Raw genomic sequence first — 21,581 nt, 5'->3', positions numbered from 1 at the left:
ATTTATCACAACTCACCTTGCGCTGCTCCTGCTGAATCAACTCTGCCATGTATCTTTCTCTCCAACAGCACGGCCCCAAAGCATGCCCACCTCCACACCCAAGAACAGTTTTGGCAAAATGCTAACACTAAACACAAAAAACAGTCTTTTACTTTTTATATTTAGTCAGATATTGCCTGCTACACTATCAAGGTCAGGGTGGCAATTACACATGGATGGTAGTTGGCTCTTCAACAGAATCCTTCAGGACAGGCTCAGGATCAGGCTTGGTATTGTGGGACCCCTGATGGTAGGAAAAGGTGACGGTGAAGAAAAGGGACCAGTGGACCTGGTGAGAGTTCAATATCTTGGTGGTGCAGATGTATTCAAGGTTTCTGTGGGCAGTTCAAACCAAGAAGGGTTCCTTGGTGCCCTCACATCATCAGTAGTGTAACTATGAATCAGGGGGTGTTTCCTATGCTGAAAGTGGATGAGGCTGAGGAACCTTCCCTAACTACTGAGCCAACTCCTTGTCAATGATGCAGGCTCATTTTTGATATATTCTGGCATGCCATTGAGGACCAGGGTAGCAGGGGCCCAGTGAGGGGAGTGAAGATGCAGAAACCAGTTCTGCCACAGCAGGTTTTGATGCTGTACAGCAGAGAGGGACAGTGACAAGATAGTTGATGAGTTTGGTCCACAGTTGGTTTCTCAGTTTTACTTGGTTATATTGGTTGCATTTTATCACCCCTTATGAGCTATTATTTATTCTTCTTTGGTTCACTGTATGTCAATAACATTGTTCTTTCTCGCCCTAGTTTGTGTCTTTACTCTCTCTCTCGATCATCTGTGTAAAAGTTTTTCACAAAATCGTAAATAAACTTTTCTGTGTATTTTCTTTCACCACAAGGAGGCACTGTTTTCAAACTTAGCCGTTTTTGCATAGATGTCTTCAGCCATAGCCCATCATCAATCATAGCAAGTTTGGTTCAGATCGGACGTTCCATCGCAAAGTTATAAGAGTTTTTTTTTTTTTAATGCGAAACATCAGAATGTTCACCAACTTTGCCACCCCCTATCTTGTGCGCCATGCTTTCCATACCATAAGCTCCTCAACTGGTCCACAGTGACCTCACCAACTTTGAGGTTGATTGCATGAAAACTCTAGGACAAGTTTGTTCAATTACCATTGGAGCGAATTCGCCAAAATCGTTAAAAAATGGCTGTTCAACCCAAGATGGCGGCCTTCCTGTAGAACTTACGGCAAAGTCCTCATAGACTTGATGATTAACATGTGTACCAAGTTTTGTTTATGTACGTGAAACACGACAAAAAGTCTCCTGGTAAAAGCTGATTTACGTTTTTGTAAGCCCCTCCCACATCCAATTTTCAACGCTTTTTCGCCAAACGACTTTCACGCGTAAATTTTCACCAGGATTGATGCGGTCGCAAAAAATCTGTAAGTTTTGGGGTACAGGAAAGGCCTCAAAACTGCGATTCATTTGAGAAAAGTGGTAATGAATGGGTTCGAGCTCGAGGGCTCGCGAGTCTCCTTGTGCCCACGTCGCCACACGAGTCCTCGAGCTCATCTCCCGCTCATTCACCGCTTGCAGTACTAGTTATTTTCAGTCCTAGTTCTTTTTCAGTGGCGTCCCCACGCAAAGTTAGAATGCTTTACCTGTTTAAAATGGCCAACTTCCTGTTGGGTGAAAGGCGTGTCCGTAAACGTGTTCAGGGAAGTTTCCTTGTCTCATAGATCAAGTTTTGTGCAGATCGGACAGTGTATGGCTAATTTAAAGGGCACTTCCTGTTTAAAATGACCGACTTCCTGTTGGGTTGTAGGCAGGTCTGTAAATGTGTTCAGGGAAGGACCCTTGACTCACATATCAAGTTTTGTGTGGATCGAACAATGTTAGACATTACTTCCTGTTTTGGGCATTCTACTTCCTGTAGGGAGGTGACCTTTTACAGACATGTTCAGGACGGGTCTGAGGTCTCACATTAAATTTCAAGTGGCTATAACAATCCCTGTTAGAGCAGCATAATAAACTGTAAATGTCATTTTGTCGGCCGTCACCAGGGGGCGGTGATTTTGACATGGAATATTTTCATGCAGGAAGAGACGTCCGACATATGGATCAAGCCGAACACTACCGAACTGTAAATCAGTTAAAAACACTGAGGGACAGCACCGCTGATCGCCACTGCTGATCGCCAGCAGCGCGCGGCGAGCTGCATAAACTGCCACTGTATGTGACTGTATCAGACTGAGTCTGTGCTCCGGAGACCTCCGACACAATGATCAAGCTGAACACTGCCGAACTGTAAATCAGTTAATAAGACTTAGGGACAGCACCGCTGATCGCCAGCTCCAGTCTGATACAGTCACATACAGTGGCAGTGGAAAGGTAGCGAGGTGAGAAGCTTAGGTGCAGGTTTGAAGTTGTACTACTATGGTATTGATAGGAAGAGAAATGGAGTAGGGGTTATCCTAAAGGAGGAGTTTGTTAGGAATGTCCTGGAAGTGAAAAGAGTGTCAGATAGACTGATGAGTCTGAAGCTTGAAATTGAAGGTGTGATGTTAAATGTTATTAGTGGCTATGCCCCACAGATGGGATGTGAATTAGAGGAGAAGGAAACATTCTGGAGTGAGTTAGATGAAGTGATGCAGAATATCCCCAGAGGTGAGAGAGTGGTAATTGGTGCAGACTTCAATGGACATGTTGGTGCAGGAAATAGAGGTGATGAAGAAGTGATGGGCAGGTTTGGTATCCAAGACAGGAACACAGAGGGACAGATGGTGGTAGAATTTGCAAAAAGGATGGAAATGGCTGTAGTGAATACTTTTTTCCAGAAGAGGCATTAGCATAGGGTAACTTACAAGAGTGGAGGTAGGAGCACACAGATAGACTACATCTTGTATAGACGATGTAATCTGAAGGAGATCAGTGACTGCAAAGTAGTGGTGGGTGAGAGTGTAGCAAGTCAGCATAGGATGGTGGTTTGTAGGATGCCAAAGTGGTGGAAGCTGAAAAGAGAGGACTGTTCTATGGTTTTCAGGGAGGAGTTGAGAAATAATCTGGGTGGTCAGGGAGAGCTCCCAGATGACTGGACAACTACAGCTAATGTAATCAGGGAGACAGGTAGGAGAGTACTTGGTGTGTCGTCTGGAAGGAAAGTAGATAAGGAGACTTGGTGGTGGAATGGGGAAGTGCAGGAGCATATAAAGAGAAAGAGGTTAGCAAAGAACAATTGGGACACTGAGGAGACTGAAGAGAGCAGACAGGAGAACAGGGAGATGCAGCACAGGGTATATGATAACTTGTATGCTCAGTTGGAAAGTAAGGAGGGAGAGAATAATTTATACAGGTTGGCAAAACAGAGAGATAGAGATGGGAAAGACGTCCAGCAGGTTCGGGTGATTAAGGATAGAGAGGGACATGTGTTGACAGGTGCCACAGAAGTAATGGGAAGATGGAAAGAGTACTTTGAAGAGCTAATGAATGAGGAAAATGAAAGAGAGCAAAGGGTAGAAGAGGTGACTACTGTGAACCATGAAGTAGCAGAGAAGTGAGGGGGGCATTGAAGAGGATGAAGAATGGAAAGGCATTTGGTCCCGATGATACCTGTGGAGGTATGGAAGTGTCTAGGAGAGGAGGCAGTAGAGTTTCTGGTTAGACTATTCGACAGGATCTTAGAGAGTGAGGGGATGCCTGAGGAATGGAGAAGAAGTGTGATGGTGCCCATTTTTAAGAATAAGGGAGATGTTCAGAATTGCAGTAACTATAGAGGAATACAGTTGATGAGCCATACAATGAAGTTATGGGAAAGAGTAGTGGAAACTAGACTGAGAGCAGACGTCAGCATTTGTGAGCAACAGTATGGTTTCATGCCTAGAAAGAGTACTACAGATGTAGTATTTGCTTTAAGAATGCTGGTAGAGAAATACAGAGAAGGTCAGAGAGAGCTGCATTGTGTCTTTGTAGATCTGGAAAAAGCTGACAGGGTGCAGAGAGAGGAACTATGGTACTGTATGAGGAAGTCTGGAGTGGCAGAGATGTATGTTAGACTGGTGCAGGACATGTATGCCAACTGTGAGACAGCAGTGAGGTGTGCTGTAGGTGTGACAGAGAAGTTCAAGGTGGAGTTGGGACGACATCAGGGTTTGGCTCTGACTCCCTTCTTGTTTGCGGTGGTGATGGACAGACTGACAGATGAGGTTAGACAGGAATCTCCATGGACTATGATATGAAGAAGAAGAAGAAGAATCCTTACGGTTGCAACCTTGTTGCTCGAACCCTAATAAGAATATTCTGCACTTCAATAGGGTTCTTGCAACCTTGTTGCTTGAACTCTAATAATGTTTCATAAACATCATCATGACATAAATGTAGCAGAGATTATCAACAATGTGGTTTACTGTCACCGTTCAGAGACATTAGATACCTCTTCTCCAGATGCCAGAGCTTCAATGAATATTTTTGGAGTTTGTTGACATTGTTGAAGACAAGAGCTAAAATGTTAGTTTATTGCAAACAGAAACATAACAGCTCAATAACATAGCTGACTGTAGTCACAGTAAGTCCCAACTTAATTTGCAGAGTTAAAACAGAAATTATGTTCTTCCAATTATTTTAGATTTATAAAATGATGCATTGTCTTGCCTTGTTCACGCACCCACATTTAAATAACAGAAAAAAAAAAGTTTGTATTCATTCATTAACACAGCATATCTGTGTGAAATACTGGACAACAAATACACTGACGTAAGACTCAACTAGAGGAAAAAAAAAAAACTATCTGCTGCTGAGGAACTGCCCCTACAGCGTGTTATTCTGCCCTGATAGGTGATGTGCAAGAATAAACATAACTCAATAAAATAGAGATGATGTAGTGATTGGACTGAACTCAGTAAAGGGATGAACCACAGCAAAGTCATGAGGGCATTTTTAGACAACAACTTGCTCTCACTGATGTTGTATTCCTTCATCTCCTCTGCTGTGTCCTCCACTCTTTATTCCTCCTCTTGTCAGTTACAGGGACAGTTTAATCTAAATGGGATGCACAAAACTGGAGATGTAATTCTTGGTGGACTTTTTGCAATCAACTCATTTTCTATTGATGCTGACTTGACTTTTACCTCAGAGCCACAGTTGCCTACCTGCTATAGGTAACTCTGACAGTATCTATAGTTGTGAAACGTGTATATATGCAGAATTACTGTAGAAAGTATTTTTTAATAGTAAACTTATATATTTGTGTTAGTTTTGATGTTCTAGAATTCAGAGTGTCTCAGACCATGGCCTTTGCTATTGACGAGATCAACAGAAACTCCAACCTGCTGCCTAATGTGACTCTGGGATACAGTCTGTATGATAACTGTCTTCAAGTGGGGGTTGGATTTCGTGCAGCACTGACCTTAGTCAGTGGTCAAGAAGAGCAAGTTACATTAGAGGAGACCTGTGTAGGAACTTCTCCAGTCCTAGGGATTGTGGGAGATACTACCTCTTCGAATTCTATAGCCATTTCTACAGTGTTAGGTTTGTACAAAGTGCCTCTGGTAAGTTTTTTTTACTGTAAACATTATGATTACATTTTGAGATTAATTTAAATAGAATTGTATTAGTTTTAACTATTTCAATTAATATTTGACAGTTGAGTAATCAACCTTGAATATTTGACTTAACTTTTCTCAGAGGAACTGGTGTGCTCTTTTTGCAGGTGAGTTATTTTGCCACATGTTCCTGCCTGAGTGACAGACAAAAGTTCCCATCTTTCTTTAGAACGATCCCAAGTGATGCTTTTCAGGTAAAAATCTATCTGCAAAAAGAAAAGAGGGTGTCAACAGTCATGTTATATGTTTCATTCACAGAATTGTGTGGTGTCGGATATACAACACTTAAATACAATGATTAAACATGAGTCTTTGAGGAACCTGTTTAGCAGAATTTCTAGTAAAGATGATTCCAGCCTGTGAACTAATCCCTCTGCTTTGTGTCCACATAGGTGAATGCTATGATTCAGATTCTAAAACACTTTGGTTGGACTTGGACAGGTCTGCTCATTAGTGATGATGATTATGGATTCCATGCTGCCCGATCCTTTCACTCTGATCTGGGTCCAGCTGGTGGAGGTTGTCTGGCTTACACTGAGATTTTACCCTGGGGTGATGACCCTGCTGAACTAAGGAGAATAGTGGATGTGATGAGGAAATCTACAGCTCGAGTGGTGATTGTGTTTGCACATAAGGGTCACATGCTTAATCTCATGGAAGAGGTCAGTCCTGAAAGAGATTTGTTGCCAAAAACTAAGCTTTTGGAAAACAGATTTAATTACTAACTTTTAACATTTAAATAAAAGCTGCTTCTAAGGTTTAATAGTGAGGGTTTTTTTTTAAAATGTACATGTAATCGTGTGTAAATGTTTGTGTATGAAATTAACTGTGGAAACTATATTTTACTTTACTGTTGTGGATTTATATACTTGTTATTATGCAATGTACAGGTGGTGAGGCACAATGTGACAGGCCTGCAGTGGATTGCCAGTGAAGCCTGGACATCAGTTGATGTGCTCCAGACTCCTCACCTCATGCCGTACCTGGGTGGAACACTGGGCATCGCCATCCGTCAAGGAGAAATACCAGGACTCAGAGACTTCCTGTTACAAATACGTCCTGATCTACATCATGGCAACACAGAAGTAAAAAGCATGGTGAGAGATTCCTCTGACTTGTGGAAATAATAAACTGGCTTTAATTTAAAAATAAACTTCATTACAGGTGAATCAGTTTTGGGAACACACATTTCAGTGTAGATTTGCACCACCTCCAGCAGGTTGGGTGGAAGCTGGAGGAGATTTATGCACTGGACAGGAAGTTGTAGAGAATGTGGAGAATGAATTGGTGGATGTTTCAAACCTCAGACCAGAGTATAACGTGTATAAGGCTGTGTATGCTCTGGCGTATGCTCTTGATGACATGCTGCAGTGTGAGCCAGGGAGAGGACCTTTCAGCAACAACACCTGTGCTCATTTACAAAGAATGGAGCCATGGCAGGTGAGATATCAGTCAACACTCTTCATTTTACTTAATCCTTTGTATTTCTTTAATATTTGAATTATTAAAGTGTAAGAACTGAATATATTAAAAAATTAAAGCATCTCACTTTCCCTATACAGCAAGCAAACAGTGTTTGCAATATCAGGTATATCAGGTTAAAGTGTAAGTATAAAATAGCCATGTGATATGACTTAAAAGGAAATTCATTTCTTAATACAAATTCTCAAATAAATACATTTTGCATGTTCACTTGTTAAGTGAACATGCAGATTTTATGTCAGAAACTTGTAAGTACGTTGGTCAGCTAAGGCAAACGACTGCTGGACAGGGAGTAATTGTTGTTTTTGTTCTTGTTTTTCCATTTGTGTCTGATTCTCATATCCAAAGCTTCTGTATTACCTGGAAAAAGTCAACTTCACAACAACATTTGGTGATCAAGTGTCCTTTGATGAGAATGGTGATGCCTTACCAATGTATGACATAATGAACTGGGTGTGGCTCCCTGATGGAAGAACTAAAGTTCAGAGAGTGGGTGATGTTAAGAGGTCAGCCTTCAAAGGTGAAGTGCTCACACTGGATGAAGACAGAATCTTCTGGAACTTTGAATCCAAACAGGTTACTTCTTCAATTTATAGACAACCATTGATTTCCCCTGCTTATTAGTCTCGGCCCATACTTTACCTTTGAATCCACAGAGGTTTGCTATGGTCCCTCTAATGTGAGTGATGTCATCCACCCATATGCATAATGTTACTGACAAGCCTTTCATACATAAAGTACACACTCCTACTCCTACTCCTATTGTATGCATGTGGACCAATGCTTAAGCTACATGTAACACACTTTCCAGTCTAGTTGGTGGGACCTCTTGCTTTGGTTGAAGAAGGGACATCAAAGAAAACAATTACCATGGACTCTTGCTTGAAATTATAAAATAACTTTTGGTGATACCCTCACCTGCACGAAGTCTACAAGAATATACAAGTAGGGCTGATCTCCTGTTGAGAAACCACTGTTTTTGTCAGGTGATGTGAGATCAACTACACATTAGTTTGAACACAGGATCTTAAAGACCCACATTTTTACTAAATGGAATCTTTGTCATGGATGCCCAACGAAAATCCATAGCAACACTCTGTGGACACAGAACATGGAACAGTATGAAGAAAAATAAAATTACAGATACTGATATTTCTCCACACAGCCTCCTCAGTCAGTGTGCAGTGAGAGTTGTCCTCCAGGTACCCGCATGGCCAGAAAGAAGGGGGAACCTGAGTGTTGTTTTGACTGTGTCCCTTGTTCTGAGGGAAAGATCAGCAATACAACTGGTAAGTGTAAAGTTTTAAACACCACAGTTCACAGATCTTGTATAAACATGTATCTCACCACTTTCCCTCTTTTCTCAGACTCCATGGAGTGCACCAGTTGTCCAGAAGATTTCTGGTCCAGCCCCCAGCGTGATCACTGTGTTCCTAAGAAAACAGAGTTCCTCTCCTACTATGAGCCTCTGGGTATCTGCTTGACAACCACCTCATTGTTGGGCACATTTATCTGTGTTGTTGTTCTGGGCATCTTCATCCATCATCACAGCACACCTATAGTTCGTGCCAACAATTCGGAGCTCAGTTTTCTTCTCTTGGTGTCACTCAAATTGTGTTTCCTCTGCTCATTACTCTTCATTGGACAACCCAAATTATGGACTTGTCAACTAAGACATGCAGCATTTGGCATCAGCTTTGTGCTTTGTGTCTCATGTATCCTGGTGAAAACCATGGTGGTTATTGCTGTGTTCAGGACCTCTAAACCAGGAGGTGAGTCCAGTCTCAAGTGGTTTGGTGCTGTGCAGCAGAGAGGGACAGTTCTTGTTCTGACTTCTGTTCAAGCAGCAATCTGCACTGTCTGGCTTGTGTCTGCTTCACCAGTGCCTCATAAAAACACCCAGTATCACAGTGACAAGATAGTTTATGAGTGTGCAGTTGGGTCCACAGTTGGTTTTGCAGTTTTACTTGGTTATATTGGTTTACTGGCTGTCCTCAGTTGTTTGTTAGCTTTTCTAGCAAGGAATCTTCCAGACAGTTTCAATGAGGCCAAACTCATCACTTTCAGCATGTTGATCTTCTGTGCAGTGTGGGTGGCCTTTATCCCTGCTTACATCAGCTCACCAGGCACATATGCAGATGCAGTGGAGGTTTTCGCCATCCTGGCCTCCAGTTTTGGCCTCTTGGTGGCGCTGTTTGGTCCTAAATGTTACATAATCATGTTGAGACCAGAGAGAAACACAAAGAAAGCTGTGATGGGTCGAGGTACCACAAACTAAAATTGTGAACACTGCTGTCTCTCTGTCTATCCTCCATATTTCAGAAGTGAGTGGTGATTATAAAATGACAATATAAGTAATACAATTGTTGATAAAAAAATAAAAAAATAAATGTAAATACATTTTAACTATTTTATTTTTTCTTATTTTTTCCAATGTTTGGAGTTAATGTCATTTCACATAACTTATTCTACTGTTAGGAAATCTAACCTTTGTTTTGTTATTATTTCACATTTATTCAGCCATGCCATGCAATTGAAATCTGTACATATAGACCTGCTAAATGTGGCTCCATGGTGTATGATTGGTGTGTACCTTTACTTAAAGGTTAAGTGTATCATTTCTAGTGACAATGAGAGGATAAGATGGAGATTGCAGTGAAGAAATGCTTCTTTCGTTGAACATATTATGTTCGATGTTTAGATGGGGAGGATGTTCTCACCCACCTGAGCTGAGCACAGCAGTGGAACAAACCAAATGGTGAGGACTTTATGTTTCACGTTGAAGTGGTTCACGTTTTGTGCTTTTGAACCATGAAATACAAACACTGCCCTGTATTCTAGTAACAGATATAAAAAGATAAATAACATTTCGATAAGCATTTGAAATTACCTGCAAACAGAAAACAGCGTCAATTTGTAAACCTTTGTCTCTCATCAGTGATGTTTACTCTGTCAGTCACAAACACCTTTTTTGGCATCATGTTGGTGCTCTTTTTACAGCAACACAATAAATATGATCCTCCATCCTCAAAAAAGTCCAACTTCTCTCTGCGCTCTCTCTCCATCTCACATTAGGTTGCACCTCTGTCACTTGACTTGGTTTTTTCTTTGTCAATGTAATCATATATGCCTGTGTGAGCAATCTTATAGAGTGTGAAGTGACTGTTGGCAGCTCAGTCCAAATAATAATAATCCTCCATTTTAAAACATTGGACACAATGATAAATGTCTTTAAGGTTGTTCACCTCACACCAACAGTAAGCAATAACATAAATATAAACTCAAATACAAATGAGTTAGACAAACTAAGACGGTCCTTTATTAGACCTGCAGTGGTGAAACCAAAAGGATTCTTGTGTTCTCTAACAAAAATATTTTAATTGTCATTTAAAGGGGACATATTATGCAAAATCAACTTTTTAACCATTTTAATACTGATATTTGGGACTCTGGGGGCCCTACCAGTCGCCAAAGTGTGGAAAAACAATACTCAGTCATGTTTTCGTGGTTCCGCTTAGTGTAAGTATAGGCGATAAAACGCTCGCTGTTGAATTCCCTGCGCTTATGACGTCAGCATGCGCATTTCACCGCGAATGTTACCGCCCCACCAGTACGTTTACTTCGCAAGCTCCACCTTAGCTCCACCTTGTCCCTGCGAGAGTGCAGGCGAGGGAGAAAGAGCGGTATTATGTCAACGCGGCGGGACAAGTGTGCTGCACAGTGGAGCACAGTGTTTTACAGAGGATTTTATATATGAAGCTAATGTGCCGGATAAAGTCAGCAATCGTGTGTTCGCACCACTTCACATCAGACTGCGGCCAGCGGTCGCTGTATTTAGTCATGGGACGTATTTCACCGACGTACAAACACACAAATTGTTAAGAAAAGATCACATAGAGCTCATAACTGTTCAGTACGTCCTCCATGACCGGAGCACAGACTCAGTCTGATACAATCACATAAAGCAGCTGTTTATGCAGCTCGCCGCTGACGATCAGCGGTGCTGCACTCTCTGTGCAGCGGTGCTACACTCTCTGTGTCACCGATAGCCTAAACTGCCGCTGGCGATCAGCTGCTGAATAAAATGTATGTTGCTGTATCAGCTGATCGCCACCGCTGATCGCCAGCTCGCCGGAGCACCGGAGCTGGTCAGCGGTGGTGAGGTCTCCGGAGCACAGTCTCCGGTCTGATACAGCAACATACAGTTTATTCAGCGCGCCGCTGGCGATCCGCGGTGGCGATCAGCGGTGCTGCACTCTCTGTGTCACCGCTGATCTTCTGTTCCTAAGTGTTTTTAACTGATTTACAGTTGGACAGTGTTCGGCTCGATCCTTATGTAGGACGTCTCTTCCTGTGACGGCACTCTCGCTGACATGTTGATATTGTCAGAGAGCTAGTGGAGGGAGGGGGAGACGAATAGAGCTGTAAAGCGCTGTAAAGAGGACAAATCAGAAACCCCCTGGAAGAAGTGGTTGTGTGTTTGCCTGTGTCTCATTTGCATATAAAGGGACCATGCACGAAAACCGAGCGTTCTGAAAGGGGCGGGTTTAGCAGGGTTATTGAACTACTATGATTCTTCATCCTTATGGTATTTTGACCAAAGCATGTCACTGACATGTTCATTAGGACACCAGGGAACTATTTTAATGGGGGAAATAGGGTATAATATGTCCACTTTAACATATTTAGGCAAAGCAAAAACAAATAGAAAACATTTTAAACTTTCAGAATCAGTTCCTCAGGCCTAACATAAACCTTACTTTAAAACACTTGATTAAAGAAAGAATCCAAGTCCCTAATACTCATCAAAGACCTCCACATTCATCCCTTCATCTTCGGCTGCGGAGAACGCGTCGTCCTCGGAGGAAGGGACCTATGTCGTCACCATCAGATGGGCGGAGCAGAGGAGCACGTGGTTTGGGGGTATGACTGGTACTGGCTGGCTGATCTGGGTGGCGTTGATGGAACTCTCTGATGAGGTTGTGGTCCAATACATGCCTCGCAGGGACCCAGGACCTCTCCTTCGGACCATAGCCCTCCCAATCCACCTGGTATTGGAGCCCTCTACCACGCCGCCAGGACCGCAGGAGACGACGAACGGTGTAAGTGGGCCCCCCATCGATGAGGCGAGGAGGTGAAGGAGGTGGCGCAATAGGAACCAGAGCACTCTCTTGTACTGTTTTTATCTTAGAACATGGAAGGTGGGATGGACCCGCATGGACCTGGGGACCTCACCGCCACTGGGCTGATGATCTTCCCAACCTTGAACAGTCCGACAAACCGAGGAGCCAACTTCTCTCTTTCCAGGTTGGTACTCCAGGGACTGGGAGCGGTGAAGGTTGGCAGCGGCTGTGTAGCAGCCGGCGGCTCAAAGAAGGGAGGCTCGGGCTCCAGGTCCTGTGGCAGCTACGGATGAAAGCCTGGACAGACAGGCAAGCGCTCTCTCTCTCCAGAGCTGGGAACAGGGGCGGCTGGAAGCCTTAGGCACATTGGAAGGGGGAGAGGCCTGTTGCAGAGCTGGTTAAGGTGTTGTGGGCATACTCAACCCACAGGAGTTGTTCAGACCAGGACGACGGGTGTTGGGACGTCATGCAGCGGAGGGCTGTCTCCTTCTGTTTTTTTTGTTCAGTCTGGCCATTGGACTGGGGATGGAACCCAGAGGACAGGCTGATGTGGCCCCCAGAAGTGAGCAGAACTCCTTCCAGAGGACAGAGGAAAACTGATGATAGGCATTGCGTAGATCAAGCTTAGTGAACATGGTGGCGTCTTCTAGGAGCTCTCTCTCTTCCGATGTGAGGCTGGCCTGGCTGACCTGCATGGGCTCAACTCCTGTTGTCTGGCTAGGATGCGAAAAACCAGCTCGATGATGCTGTCCAGTGAAGTGGCAAAGGTCTGGAAGGAGGAGCAGGATGGCCGTTCCTCACAGTTGAGTGTGACCCGTCAGATGATTTATGGTGAACGCCACCCTGGCTTCCTCGGAAGCAAAGGAGTTGGACTGGAGAGTGAAGAGAATGGAACAGTTCGTGAGGAAAGGATTACAGCCCTCCACATCGCCGGCGTAGTGCTCAGGTACCTCGACCCGAGGCTCTGTGACAGTACCATGCAGAGTTGGACCCGGTGGGGGTGGATCCAGGGAGACTGGTGGAGCGAAGGTCTGAGCTAGGGTGGTGGTGAGCTGCTGGACCTGGGCGGCTAGTGCGGCGACGCCTTGCTCTTGATTTGCCGCTGCTTATCAAACCTCAGCTGTGGTGGAGGGTAATATTTCCTCATGGCGTTGGAGCTGATCCTCAACTAGACCCAGGCATGCCAGTGGCTCAACGGTGTGTGCTGGGTCCATGTCTGGCCAGATTGTACTGTAACGGGTCGGGGTAGGACCCAAATGCAGCACACGTAGGCAGACAGACAGTCGGTAATGACTTTTATTCTTCACCTTTTCAATGGAAAGTTCAAAGACGGCACAATAGTATAAACTTGCTTCATGGTGTGCAGCTGGTGATCCCTGTGGCTGAAGCAGCAAACAGACTCTGAGGAAATAGCAGGAAATGGACCTGAGGCTGAGCTGCTCCGTCACTGCAAGGAGACTGAAGACCGGCAGGGAGCAGGCAGAATCCATTGTTGGGGCGGAAGGCTGGGTCGATCACCAGAACAGAAACAGAGTAGACAGGTCGGGGACAGGCAGGGTCGAAACCAGGGAATCAGTCCAAAAAATGCGGGAGAGACTAGTGCAAACAACATAGAACAATCTGGCAGTGACTGCACGGTGGAGAGGAGTATATATAATGGGCTGATTAGTGATCAGGGGCAGCTACTGCAAACAGGTGAGTGGAGTTGAGCTGATGAGGAGGGAGTGGCTGATGAGGAGGCAGTGGCTGGGAGGTGAGTGAGGAGGAGGGGCTGGTTAGCTGAGGTGACAGAGATGACAGAGAGAAGATCATGTCAATGACTCTTTTCTTTCAAACATGCATGACACTGCTTTCCATGCTCACCTCAATAGAGAGGGGGTTAGGTCTGTTCAGGACTAACCCTCCCCCTTTTCAGGCTCCTCTGCAGTATCATGGTGATAAGAGCCATGCAGGCTTCACCTACCCCCTCAGAGAGAACAGCAGGAGCACAAGAAAGACATGTTCAGACCTCACAATGTCCTCATTTTAAGATACTGGAATCTCTCTCATTGATCATTTTGATCCAGACAACTGTGATGACAACATTAACAATTATTTTAGTGAGATAGACCAAGGTCTTATTGACCTTCCCTATGCAAGTGAAAGGGAGAAGATTAATCTTGTGGAGAAGACCAACTCTAATACTGTCCGCAGGTTTATATAAGCGTTGATGAGATTACTTCCATAGTTGCAGCCTTTCATGTTAAACATACCCATCACAAACACCTAAGAAATGCCCCAGGCTTGGAAGAAAACCCAAATTTTAAGTCCCTGTTCGCGCGCAACCTTCACACATGCATATACACTCATGTTGTGCTACAAACACGCTAAGGTAAACTTTCCATGCTTGAGATAAAGAAAATATCTCTGGTGGCTTGGGAATCAGTTGTTCCTCCACAGGCAAGAGATAAAACCTTTAAACATGAGTGGTCAACTCCAAAAGTGTCACCCAGACGAACGGCTTCAAAAGGTGGAACAAAGGTGGATCTCCTCCCCAGGTCATCTGCTCCAAACAGTTAGCCTCCTCTGTGTCCAGTAACATGGACTCACCGGCTGCTCAGCCTCTTGGCAGATGATATACCAGGTCCTTCGGGAGAGTAGTCGAAGGCTAATAGCAAAATAATTGCTATTTATGTTATTTATGCTAATTTTGTATCTTTGAAGGATAGAGAAATTGGACAATCTATGTCAGATATCGTGTATATGTGAATACATTTACCTTTAGTCATTTGGCAGATGCATCTTAGATATGACAGGCAACTTGTGGCCAAGTGTCTGCTGAGGGGCACATCAGCACATATAGAGTAGTGGAGCCAGAAAGGTAACCTACGACCTTCTAATTCAATTCAATTCAATTCTATTCAATTGTATTTGTATAGCACCAAATCATAACATACATTATCGCAAGGCACTGTACATAGACAACATCAAGGAGAGCAGAGAACCCCAAGAGTTCACACAATGAGCAAGCACTCGGCATCAGTGGAGAGAAAAAACTCCCTCTTAACAGGAAGAAATCTCTGACAGAACCCGGCTCAGAGATGTGCGGTCATCTGCCTCGACCGGTTGGGGTGAAAGGAAAAATGGGGGACAGTGGAGAGGTGGGGGACAGAAAGGGGGGAGAGAATTTGACAAGAGGGAGATGAGGAAGAGACAGAAGAGAGAGAGAGACCAGGAGCAGATACACAACAACTGTATCAGGTTACAAGATTATACAGTTAATGATATCGACTTTTTAATAATGGCACAATAATAATGGTGATGATATGGGTAGCCTCGAAAACTTGATCTTGATCCCGCAACCTGCATGATGAGAATACAGAGAGAGAGAGAGGGAAGGAAGGAAAGACACAAGCTAGGGAGAGAAATAGACAAGGTTAATGACATATAACAGTCATAATCATACCCTCAGTGTGAGAGAGTGAATATGCGTGCACCACAGGAAAATCCCCCAGCAGTCTAGGTCTATAGCAGCATAACTAAGAGCTGGTCCACGTTTCCCTGAACCAGCTCTAACTATAAGCTTTATCAAAAAGGAAAGTTTTAAGTTTAAATTTAAATACAGAGAGAGTGTCCGCCTCCCGAACTATCATTGGGAGCTGGTTCCACAGGAGAGGAGCCTGGTAACTAAAGGCTCTGCCTCCCATTCTACTCTTACATCCTCTGGGAACCACAAGTAAACCTGTATTTTGTGACCTAAGTGGTCTATTGGGGTGATAGGGTAAGACTAGTGCTTTGTGCATGAGGAGGAAGATTTTAAATTCAATTCAAAACTGTACAGGGAGCCAGTGTAGAGAAGCTAACACTGGAGTTATATGGTCTCTCTTTCTAGTTCCTGTCAGAACTCGTGCTGCAGCATTTTGAATTAACTGAAGGGTTCTAACAGACTTGTTGGAGCATCCTGATAATAAGGAGTTACAGTAATCTAATCTAGATGTAACAAAAGCATAAACTAGTTTTTCAGCATCCTGTAAAGACAGAATGTTTCTAATTTTCATAATGTTCCGCAGGTGGAAGAAGGCTTTTCTGGGGATTAGTTTTATGTGTGAATCAAATGACATTTCCTGGTCAAAAGTAACTCCAAGGTTCCTCACAGTGGAACTGGAAGCCAGGGTGGTGTCATCTAAAGTGACAATGTGATCGGAAAGTTTTTCTCTGAGGTGTTTAGGGCCGAGTATAATGACCTCAGTTTTTTCTGAGTTTAAAAGTAGAAAGTTACAGATCATCCAGGACTTAATGTCTCTGAGACATTCCTGGAGTTGAACAACCTGATTTATTTCATCCGGCCTCATTGATAAATATAGCTGTGTGTCATCTGCATAACAATGAAAGTGTATGTTGTGCTTTCTAATAATGTTCCCTCGAGGAAGCATATATAAGGTAAAAAGTATAGGCCCAAGCACTGAGCCTTGTGGAACTCCACAATTAACTTGTGTTTGTAATGAGGCTTTATCATTGATATGAACAAACTGGAATCTATCAGATAAGTATGATCTAAACCAGCAGAGGGCAGCACCTGTGATACCAAGAGTCTGCTCCAATCTCTGCAGTAGAATAAAATACAAACACTTGCACCATGATGATAATGACAAGAGAACTATGTGCAAATGACGCATGACGTTACTGAGGACCTGCCCCTACAGCATCTTAGTCTGCCCTGATAGGTGATGTGCAAAAATAAACATTGCCATAAGTCAATAAAATATGAGTAGTGATGGGACTGAACTCAATCAAATAGGAACCATAGGAAAGTCATGAGGGTATTTTTAGATAACAAGTTGCTGTTGCTAATGTTGTACTGCTGCTTATTCTCTGCTGTGTCCTCCTCTCTTTATTCCTCCTCTTGTCAGTTACAAGGACAGTTTATTCTAAATGGCATGCACAAAACTGGAGATGTGATTCTAGGTGGAATTTTTGCAATCAACTTATTTTCTTCTGATCCTGACCTGACTTTTACCTCAGAGCCACAGCTGCCTACCTGCTATGGGTGAGTCTGAAAGACAAACAGTACATTTAAGGAGCTCTTGCTTAGCTAATCAGCATGACGTATTTATCTAATCTTTTTAGTAATATGAACTGATTACATTATAGCTGACATCTTTAACCATTGAAGTTTGATTAAGGGTGTTAATGATGATATTATTTTCAGTATCTGTAGTAGTGAAATATGTTGCTTTGCACCTTATAAGGTTTTTCCAAAAACACTCGTTTTTGTTAGTTTTGATGTCTTAGGATTCAGAAAAACTCAGACCATGGCCTTTGCTATCGATGAGATCAACAGAAACTCCAACCTGCTGCCTAATGTCACTCTGGGATACAGTCTGTATGATAACTGCGTCCAACTAGGAATTGGATTTCGTGCAGCACTGACCTTAGTCAGTGGTCAAGAAGAGCAAGTTACATTAGAGGAGAACTGTTTAGGAACTCCTCCAGTCCTAGGGATTGTGGGTGATTCTTCCTCCACACGTTCAATTGCCTTATCATCATTGATAGGTTTGTACAGAGTGCCTCTGGTAAGTTTATCTGCCTCTGGAGTTAATCATTGTTCTAAATAATTGGCATGCAATTTCAAAAGAAATAATAACAATAATTAAATTGTAAACATTAAATATTCAACATTGGAAAGCTTTTTAAGTCTGCAGATAATGACTGTTTTTAGTATATGAGATGTTATTTTTTGCAGGTGAGTTATTTTGCCACATGTTCCTGCCTGAGTGATCGACGGAAGTTTCCATCTTTCTTTAGGACGATCCCAAGTGATGCTTTTCAGGTGAAAATCCACCCCCGCCAAAACCCCCCTGAAAAAGTGTCTCACTCGTGTCTCAATTACAGAGTTGTATGGTGTCAGATATACAACACTTAAAGACAGTGATTAAACATGAGTCTTTGATGAACCTATTCAGCAGGATTTCTAGTAAAGAGGATTCCAGCCTGTGCACTAATCCCTCTGCTATGTGTCCACATAGGTGAATGCTATGATTCAGATTCTAAAACACTTTGGTTGGACTTGGACAGGTCTGATCATCAGTGATAATGATTATGGAGTCCACGCTGCCCGATCCTTTCACTCTGATCTGGGTCCAGCCGGTGGAGGTTGTCTGGCTTACACTGAGATTTTGCCTCAAGGTGACGACCCTGATGAAATAAGGAGAATAGTGGATGTGATGAGGAAATCTACAGCCCGAGTGGTGATTGTGTTTGCAACTCGCATGATTTATCTCATGAAAGAGGTCAGTCATTGAAGAGATATTCAAAAAAAAAACAGTTTAGAGTTTAGATTTCATTTTTAATGTTTCAACTGTAAGTTGTTAAAGCTGCTGTTAGGAGGGGTTTAGAGTAAGTGTGTTTACCAGGACCATTACTTACTATATTTCAATGTACAGGTGGTGAGGCAGAATGTGACAGGCTTGCAGTGGATTGCCAGTGAAGGCTGGACATCAGTTGATGTGCTCCAGACTCCTCACTTCATGCCGTACCTGGGTGGAACACTGGCCATCTCCGTCCGCAGAGGGGAAATACCAGGACTCAGAGATTTCCTGTTACAAATACGTCCTGATCTACATCACAACAACACAGATGGAAACAACAGAGTGAGAATTTCCCACGACCTGGTTATTTGTGAATTTTATATACTGGCTTTAATACACAAAATAATTATCTTTCAGGTGAATCAGTTTTGGGAACACACATTTCAGTGTAGATTTGCACCACCTCCAGCAGGTTGGGTAGAAGCTGGAGGCGAATTATGCACTGGACAGGAAGTTGTAGAGAATGTGGAGAATGAATTAGTGGATGTTTCAAACCTCAGACCAGAGTATAATGTGTATAAGGCTGTGTACGCTCTGGCGTATGCTCTTGATAACATGCTGCAGTGTGAGCCAGGGAGAGGACCTTTCAGCAACAACACCTGTGCTCATTTACAAAGACTGGAGCCATGGCAGGTGATTTATCAGTTAGCACTCCTCATTTTACTCAATCCTTTGTATTTCTTTAATATTTGAATTATTAAAGTGTAAGAACTGAACATATTAACAAATTAAAGCATCTCACTTTCCCTATACAGCAAGCAAACAGTGTATTGTAATATCAGGTTAAAGTGTAAGTATAAAATAGCCATGTGATATGACTTAAAAGGAAATTCATTTCTTAATACAAATTTATGAATAGGTTTAATATTTCTCAGCACTGGTAATAGCTGAGGCCAAAGTCATTGGTTTCAGCCAGTAATCTTTAGCAAATCCTGTCAACACACACTCAAATAAATACATTCCTTTTTAAGTGAACATGCACATTGTATGTAAGAAACTTGTAAATATGTTGGTCAGCTGAGGCAAACAACTGCTGGACAGGGAGTAATTGTTGTTTTTGTTCTTGTTTTTCCATTTGTGTGTGATTATCATATCCAAAGCTTCTGTATTACCTGGAAAAAGTCAACTTCACCACAACATTTGGTGATCAAGTGTCCTTTGATGAGAATGGTGATGCCTTACCAATGTATGACATAATGAACTGGGTGTGGCTCCCTGATGGAAGAACTAAAGTTCAGAGAGTGGGTGATGTTAAGAGGTCAGCCTTCAAAGGTGAAGTGCTCACACTGGATGAAGACAGAATCTTCTGGAACTTTGAATCCAAACAGGTTACTTCTTCAATTTATAGACAACCATTGATTTCCCCTGCTTATTAGTCTCGGCCCATACTTTACCTTTGAGTCCACAGAGGTTTGCTATGGTCCCTCTAATGTGAGTGATGTCATCCACCCATATGCATAATGCTACTGACAAGCCTTTCATACATAAAGTACACACTCCTACATTGTATGCATGTGGACCAATGCTTAAGCTACATGTAACACACTTTCCAGTCTAGTTGGTGGGACCTCTTGCTTTGGTTGAAGAAGGGACATCAAAGAAAACAATTACCATGGACTCTTGCTTGAAGTTATAAAATAACTTTTGGTGATACCCTCACCTGTACGAAGTCTACAAGAACATACATAAGTAGGGCTGATCTCCTGTTGAGAAACCACTGTTTTTGTCAGGTGATGTGAGATCAACTACACATTAGTTTGAACACAGGATCTTAAAGACCCACATTTTTACTAAATGGAGTCTTTGTCATGGATGCCCAACGGAAATCCATAGCAACACTCTGTGGACACAGAACATGGAACAGTATGAAGAAAAATAAAATTACAGATACTGATATTTCTCCACACAGCCTCCTCAGTCAGTGTGCAGTGAGAGTTGTCCTCCAGGTACCCGCATGGCCAGAAAGAAGGGGGAACCTGAGTGTTGTTTTGACTGTGTCCCTTGTTCTGAGGGAAAGATCAGCAATACAACTGGTAAGTGTAAAGTTTTAAACACCACAGTTCACAGATCTTGTATAAACATGTATCTCATCACTTTCCCTCTTTTCTCAGACTCCATGGAGTGCACCAGTTGTCCAGAAGATTTCTGGTCCAGCCCCCAGCGTGACCACTGTGTTCCTAAGAAAACAGAGTTCCTCTCCTACTATGAGCCTCTGGGTATCTGCTTGACAACCACCTCATTGTTGGGCACATTTATCTGTGTTGTTGTTCTGGGCATCTTCATCCATCATCACAGCACACCTATAGTTCGTGCCAACAATTCGGAGCTCAGTTTTCTTCTCTTGGTGTCACTCAAATTGTGTTTCCTCTGCTCATTACTCTTCATTGGACAACCCAAATTATGGACTTGTCAACTAAGACATGCAGCATTTGGCATCAGCTTTGTGCTTTGTGTCTCATGTATCCTGGTGAAAACCATGGTGGTTATTGCTGTGTTCAGGACCTCTAAACCAGGAGGTGAGTCCAGTCTCAAGTGGTTTGGTGCTGTGCAGCAGAGAGGGACAGTTCTTGTTCTGACTTCTGTTCAAGCAGCAATCTGCACTGTCTGGCTTGTGTCTGCTTCACCAGTGCCTCATAAAAACACCCAGTATCACAGTGACAAGATAGTTTATGAGTGTGCAGTTGGGTCCACAGTTGGTTTTGCAGTTTTACTTGGTTATATTGGTTTACTGGCTGTCCTCAGTTGTTTGTTAGCTTTTCTAGCAAGGAATCTTCCAGACAGTTTCAATGAGGCCAAACTCATCACTTTCAGCATGTTGATCTTCTGTGCAGTGTGGGTGGCCTTTATCCCTGCTTACATCAGCTCACCAGGCACATATGCAGATGCAGTGGAGGTATTTGCCATCCTGGCCTCCAGTTTTGGCCTCTTGGTGGCGCTGTTTGGTCCTAAATGTTACATAATCATGTTGAGACCAGAGAGAAACACAAAGAAAGCTGTGATGGGTCGAGGTACCACAAACTAAAATTGTGAACACTG

General features: G+C 43.1%; 2 protein-coding genes across 2 annotated transcripts; both read left to right on the top strand.

Moving 5' to 3' along the window:
- The first annotated feature begins 4,880 nt into the window (after positions 1–4,880).
- On the top strand, positions 4,881–9,367 carry LOC122773964 (extracellular calcium-sensing receptor-like). The gene is made up of 9 exons (XM_044032985.1): positions 4,881–5,149; positions 5,245–5,539; positions 5,701–5,787; positions 5,986–6,255; positions 6,484–6,690; positions 6,758–7,033; positions 7,424–7,651; positions 8,241–8,364; positions 8,443–9,367. The coding sequence occupies exons 1-9, from the start codon at positions 4,899–4,901 to the stop codon at positions 9,351–9,353; spliced, it is 2,649 nt and encodes an 882-aa protein (XP_043888920.1). The 5' UTR covers positions 4,881–4,898; the 3' UTR covers positions 9,354–9,367.
- A 7,601-nt stretch (positions 9,368–16,968) lies between these two features.
- LOC122773968 (extracellular calcium-sensing receptor-like) lies at positions 16,969–21,581 on the top strand. Its single transcript, XM_044032988.1, has 9 exons — positions 16,969–17,224; positions 17,456–17,750; positions 17,921–18,007; positions 18,204–18,467; positions 18,621–18,827; positions 18,903–19,178; positions 19,646–19,873; positions 20,464–20,578; positions 20,657–21,581. The coding sequence occupies exons 1-9, from the start codon at positions 16,992–16,994 to the stop codon at positions 21,565–21,567; spliced, it is 2,616 nt and encodes an 871-aa protein (XP_043888923.1). The 5' UTR covers positions 16,969–16,991; the 3' UTR covers positions 21,568–21,581.

Source organism: Solea senegalensis, linkage group LG8, assembly GCF_019176455.1.
Source record: "Solea senegalensis isolate Sse05_10M linkage group LG8, IFAPA_SoseM_1, whole genome shotgun sequence".
Lineage (NCBI taxonomy): Eukaryota > Metazoa > Chordata > Actinopteri > Pleuronectiformes > Soleidae > Solea > Solea senegalensis.
This window is presented reverse-complemented; position numbering and strand designations above follow the sequence as displayed.

Coding starts and splice junctions, on each gene's coding strand:
- LOC122773964 (XM_044032985.1), top strand. CDS start 4,899: ATGAACCACAGCAAAGTCATGAGGGCATTTTTAGACAACAACTTGCTC. Junction 5,540..5,700: donor GTTTGTACAAAGTGCCTCTG/GTAAGTTTTTTT, acceptor CTCTTTTTGCAG/GTGAGTTATTTTGCCACATG. Junction 7,034..7,423: donor AAAGAATGGAGCCATGGCAG/GTGAGATATCAG, acceptor TCATATCCAAAG/CTTCTGTATTACCTGGAAAA.
- LOC122773968 (XM_044032988.1), top strand. CDS start 16,992: ATGAGGGTATTTTTAGATAACAAGTTGCTGTTGCTAATGTTGTACTGC. Junction 17,751..17,920: donor GTTTGTACAGAGTGCCTCTG/GTAAGTTTATCT, acceptor TATTTTTTGCAG/GTGAGTTATTTTGCCACATG. Junction 19,179..19,645: donor AAAGACTGGAGCCATGGCAG/GTGATTTATCAG, acceptor TCATATCCAAAG/CTTCTGTATTACCTGGAAAA.